This window comes from Saccopteryx bilineata, chromosome 1, assembly GCF_036850765.1.
Source record: "Saccopteryx bilineata isolate mSacBil1 chromosome 1, mSacBil1_pri_phased_curated, whole genome shotgun sequence".
In the NCBI taxonomy this organism is placed as follows: domain Eukaryota; kingdom Metazoa; phylum Chordata; class Mammalia; order Chiroptera; family Emballonuridae; genus Saccopteryx; species Saccopteryx bilineata.
Genome location: NC_089490.1, coordinates 350,741,637 through 350,747,079, shown reverse-complemented (window position 1 = coordinate 350,747,079; position 5,443 = coordinate 350,741,637). Strand labels below are relative to the sequence as shown.

General features: G+C 35.3%; 1 protein-coding gene across 1 annotated transcript; it reads left to right on the top strand.

Moving 5' to 3' along the window:
- The first annotated feature begins 620 nt into the window (after positions 1 to 620).
- Positions 621 to 2,808, top strand: LOC136319602 (olfactory receptor 52D1-like). Its single transcript, XM_066252785.1, has 2 exons — positions 621 to 645; positions 1,790 to 2,808. Exons 1-2 carry the CDS (start codon positions 621 to 623, stop codon positions 2,806 to 2,808), a joined length of 1,044 nt encoding a protein of 347 aa, XP_066108882.1.
- Positions 2,809 to 5,443: the final 2,635 nt, after the last annotated feature.

Sequence of the window (5,443 nt, the reverse complement as noted above, 5' to 3'; positions counted from 1 at the left end):
CAATTCATTACATCATGATTGTTTTTCCTAAATAGAACTTCATTTATACGCCTTTCCTTTTCTTTTGTATGTATGTGCACATACGTGTGTAGACAAATAGATAGATAGATAGATAGATAGATGATAGATAGATAGATAGATAGATACACACTCACAAAAATTAGAAGATATTTTATTGCTTCATATTTATTTTGAAATATCCCCTAATATTTATGACCAGTATAGATAGATAGATAGATAGATAAGTAATAAATAAATGATAGATAGATCAATCAATGCCTATCCACCTATGTTCAAATTCCATGAGCTAAAGTCCCATTTTCTTCACATTACAACCTCAATGTTATTTACTCAAGAAGGCTTTTCCTGACTAAATCGAATCTGATTCCTTACTATCATTTCTACATAATTCATTCTTCTCTCTCATCTGGGCTAAGTTTTGGCCCTATAAATTACTTACTTGAAGTATAATTACTTACTTAAAGCTAAGTAATAAAAAATCCATCTCTGCATTGTTTAAGTGTTTTTCACTATGATAAAGCCCAGAAATGTAAATGTTAATATAAAACATAGAAAATATTTTTTCTGTTACTGATATTTGGAGAAGGTAAGTGCGTGGCATGATTCTGGAAAACATATGTAGAGGTAAGTCTTTATTATTACCTATTGTATTTATAACAATTAATTTGAGGCAGGGAAAGTAGATTCTCCTTAAGAGCTAATGGCAGTACTTACCCAAGTACCAAGTACCACCTTGATGAGAGATGAGAAAAACATGAAATTAGTAAATCGATTTTTTCTACAACAGAAGCACTTGTGGTGACTTGAGAGTCCTTTTTTTTTTTTTACCCTTCCACTCCCTGCTACATGCTCAATTACTTTCTCCCAGGGAATTTCTGCCATGGAGATTTGACAGTTCATTGTAGCTATGGGAAGAAGTGTAAAACATGCTTTAGTCAGTGATCGATTTTACAGACTTCATTAGGTCAACTTACCAATCCAATAAATAAACAGATGTGCACGGTTTAGAATGTGGGTTTCTGGATCAACAAATGAAAGAGCACAATTAGCAGTCATCTGCACAGTAAAATTATCTACGCATAAAAAAGTAAGGATAAGAAGGTAGTGAGTGGGTTTAATGTTAAAAAATACATTATCCTTAACAGTATATAGTGATTAATTGCAAAGAACAGAATATATGCCTACTTAAAGGGAACATGATAGAAGGAAATAATAGTAGAAAGGAAGTCAGAATATCTTATTTGTTAGATTTGTCACAGATGCAGAGGGGCAATGAAAGGCTAAAAGTTTATATTGAATTATTCCTATTTCAAAACTGATGCCAAAGAGTTTTATGTTCTGTCCAGACAGAGTGGGAGACAGACCCTTTATTTCTATTCCCTACTTAAGTGTCTTTTAAATAACTCCCTGAAGATTTCACAAGACTCTGCTTTGATCATTTCCAGTTATAGAAAAGTCACTCATAGGAGAGAACTGCTATATGAGAGCTCAAAGGAGAAACTCAATGAATATTTGTTGGATTAACTACGAGTATAACCACAGATGGACTATTTTCCTGGAAATGAAGGGGGAAAGTGAATTACAGGTTCTGAAATAATATGAAATAAGTATTATTTTTCTGTATTTATAAAAACATTATTTTGTTATTTTATTACTAATTTTATTAATCTGATTTTAGGGACTTTAAATACTCCAGATTATGAACCTGAATTGTTTTTAACAGCACATTATTAATGGTCCTGTTGAACAAACTCTTCATATATTTTAGCATCTGGCTGTGATCACCTTGGCATAGCAACTCTATCTTCAAAAGTACTGATAAAAATCAAAGGAAAAATCATCACGCTGCCTTTCAATACCTCTCGTCCCTCCCCTGTGACCTTTCTGCTGATAGGCATCCCAGGACTAGAGCATCTGCATGTCTGGATTGGGATTCCCTTTTGCTCCATGTACGTGGTGGCCGTGATGGGGAATGTGACCATCCTGGCTGTGGTGAAGGCAGAGCGAAGCCTCCAGGAGCCTATGTTCCTCTTTCTGTGCATGCTGTCTGCCACTGACCTGGTCCTCTCCACATCTACGCTGCCCCGCATGCTCTGTCTCTTCTGGCTTAGAGCTCATGACATCGCTTTTGATGCCTGCTTGGCCCAAATGTTCTTCATCCACAGCTTTACTGCCATGGAATCAGACTTCTTTTTGGCCATGGCCATTGACCGTTATGTGGCCATTTGTCATCCATTGCGCCATACCACCATTCTCACCCATGAACACATCACTATAATGGGTATCATTGTAGTGATTCGGGGCATAATTTTCTTTTCTCCACATCCCATCCTGCTCAAACAGCTGCCCTACTGCAGGACTCGAATAATTGCTCATACCTACTGTGAGTTCATGGCTGTGGTAAAGCTGGCATGTATGGACACAGGAGCCACCAAGCGTTACAGCCTCAGCATGGCTACAATCATTGGCTCGTGTGATGCCATTCTCATTGCTGTATCCTATGCCTTTATTCTGCGCTCTGTATTCCACCTGCCATCCCGAGAAGCTAGCTTTAAGGCTTTGGGTACATGTGGATCCCACGTTTGTGTTATTCTTGTCTTCTACTCCACAGCTGGTTTTTCCATTTTTACTCATCGTTTTGGAAAAAATGTGCCTGCACATATCCATATTTTTATTGCAAATATGTACCTTTTGGTGCCCCCTTTCCTTAACCCCATTGTGTATGGAGTAAGGACGAAGAAAATACGGGAATATGTTTTTAGTGTACTAATGTTTAAAGTGTCTTAATTTTACTTGGATAAAATTAAGAGAGTTGATTTAAGAATAAATAGAAGTAAAAAAGATCATGTAAAAAAAGAAAATAATAATTAACTGCCTTCATAATAGAGTTGATTTAAGAATAAATAGAAGTAAAAAAGATCATGTAAAAAAAGAAAATAATAATTAACTGCCTTCACTCCCACAAGCTGAATTGCATTTACCACCTTAAATATACTATATGTTAGAAATCTATAAATTCCAAAAATTCTAATTCAAAGAATTATTTCAGCATTTTTACATATTAGATATTGAAAACAAATTAATTTTCTCCTAAGTATGTGTATTTTAGAGGATAATTATGAGTAGAGAGTGAACAGTAAAGAAAGAGGAAATGGATAAGTAAATAATACAGAGAAAATTTCTCCAGAAAACTAAATGATGGACAGTATATACTTGGCAATTTGAAACAATTTGATTCTTGTATATGGCTGTGATTTCATTGAATATGTGATAAATGTAAATCTTCTGTGATAGAATCTAATTGAATAATTATTGTTCTTCTAGATAAAGGAGTAGGACTAATGATATATAAATACTAAACATTAATATTAAACAAGTTTCTCAGAAAACAAACTTAAATTAGTGTGAGTGCACTAATTTTAGTTTTAAGGCCACTCCACTTTCTAGAGAAATTTCGATAGAAGTGGAATGTATTTTATAAAATAAGCTAATGTCATAAAATCTGTTTTCTGTTAAAACTGAGGTCATAAATTCTCAACTTCATAATTACTAGTCACTGTTAACAAATTACCAGGTTACCATATACCTTGGTTCTTCCTCATTCATTAATTAGTGACTTGGAACCCAGCATCAACACACAAGGTCTGCAATTTCTTATTAGCAACAGTGTTGAAATAGTCCATTTATTGCCCTAGTACCAAAACCTTATTTTTTTTTCTCGAGTTCATTGTCACTGGATTCCGAAACCAGCTATTCATTTTTCATTACTTTTTAAAAAATATAACCTAAGATCTGGGGACCTGTTTTATGTTTTGGATCTATAAAAATTATTTTTGAAATTTATGCTTTAAAACTTTTCTCTTTTTTTATTTATTAGCCCTAGAATTATCTCACATCCATTGTTTTCTGTTTATTTTTAAAATTTTTAATTTTATTTAGAAAATTAACTTTAACACAGTGACATTGATGAATAAGAGTGCATAGATCTTCAGGTAAACATTTCTATAGCATTTGAACTGTTGATTATGTTGCATACCCATCACCTTATATTTGTCCCTCTTTGTACCCTTTCCTTAACCCCATTCACCATATCCCCTCCCCCTATAACCACATCACTTTTATCTATGTCCATGAGTCTCAGTTTTATATCCCACTGATCTGTAAAATCATACAATTCTTAGCTTTTCTGATTTATTTATTTCACTCAGTAGTGTTCTCAAAGTCCATCCATGTCAATATGTCATCATTTCTTATGGCTGAGTAGTATCCCATTGTATATATGTACATCTTCTTTATCCAATATCCAATCCTCTATCAAGGAGCACTTTGGTTGTTTCCATGTTTTGGTCACTATGAATACTGCTACGATGAACATGGAGGTGCATTTGTCTTTACATACAAATGTTTTCAAGTTTCTGGAGTAGATACCCAGTACAGGGATTGCTGGGTCATTTGGTAATTCTATTCCTAATTTTTTTTGAAGAACCACCATACTTTCTTCCATAATGGTTGTACTGATTTGCATTCTGGGTTGTTTTTTTTTTTTCTGAAGTGAGAAATGGAGGCATAGAGACAGACTCCTGCATGAGCCCGACCGGGATCCACCCGGCATGCCCACCAGAGGTGATGCTCTGCCCATCTGGGCAGTTGCTCCATTGCAACTGGAGCAATTCTAGTGCCTGAGGCAGAGGCCATGGAGCCATCCTCAACGTCCAGGCCAACTTTGCTTCAATAGAGCCTTGGCTGCTGGAGGGGAAGAGAGAGATGGAAATAAAGAAGAGGGGGAAAATGGAGAAGCAGAAGGGCACTTCTTCTGTGTGCCCTGGCTGGGAATCAAACTCAGGACTTCCACACTCCAGGTCAATGCTCTATCATTTGAGCCAACTGGCCAGGGCCTGATTTGCATTTTATCAGAAGTGAATGAGGGTTTCTTTTTTTCTCCACAGCCTTTCTAACTCTTGTCTTGTTGATAATAGCGAATCTAACAGGTGTGAGGTGATATCTCATTGTAGTTTTGATATGCATTTCTTGAATAGCTAGTGAAGATGAGTATTGTTCTATATATCTTGTTAGCCTTTTGTATGTCCTCTTGGGCGAAGTGTCTATTTAGGTCTTCTCTCTATATTCTAATTGGATGTTTGCTTGTTTGTTGTTGAGCTGTGTGAGTTCATTAAATATTTTGGATATTAATCCCATATCAGAGCAAATATTATCTCCCATTTAGTTGACTACCTATATGTTTTGTTTCAGTTTCTTTTGCTTTGCAGAAGCTTTTTATTTGATATAGTCCCATTCAATTATTTTTGCCTTTCCTTCCCTTGCCTTTGGGGTCAAATTCAAAAATTGTTCTCTATGGCCAAGGTCCATGAGCTTAGTACCTATATTTTCTTGTATGTAATTTATTCTTTCAGATCTTATATTT

Bases quoted from the DNA above. Each gene is read 5' to 3' on its own strand.
- LOC136319602 (XM_066252785.1), top strand. From the start codon at position 621: ATGATTCTGGAAAACATATGTAGAG. The intron at 646-1,789 runs GTAAGTCTTTAT...CATATATTTTAG, and splicing joins TCTGGAAAACATATGTAGAG to CATCTGGCTGTGATCACCTT.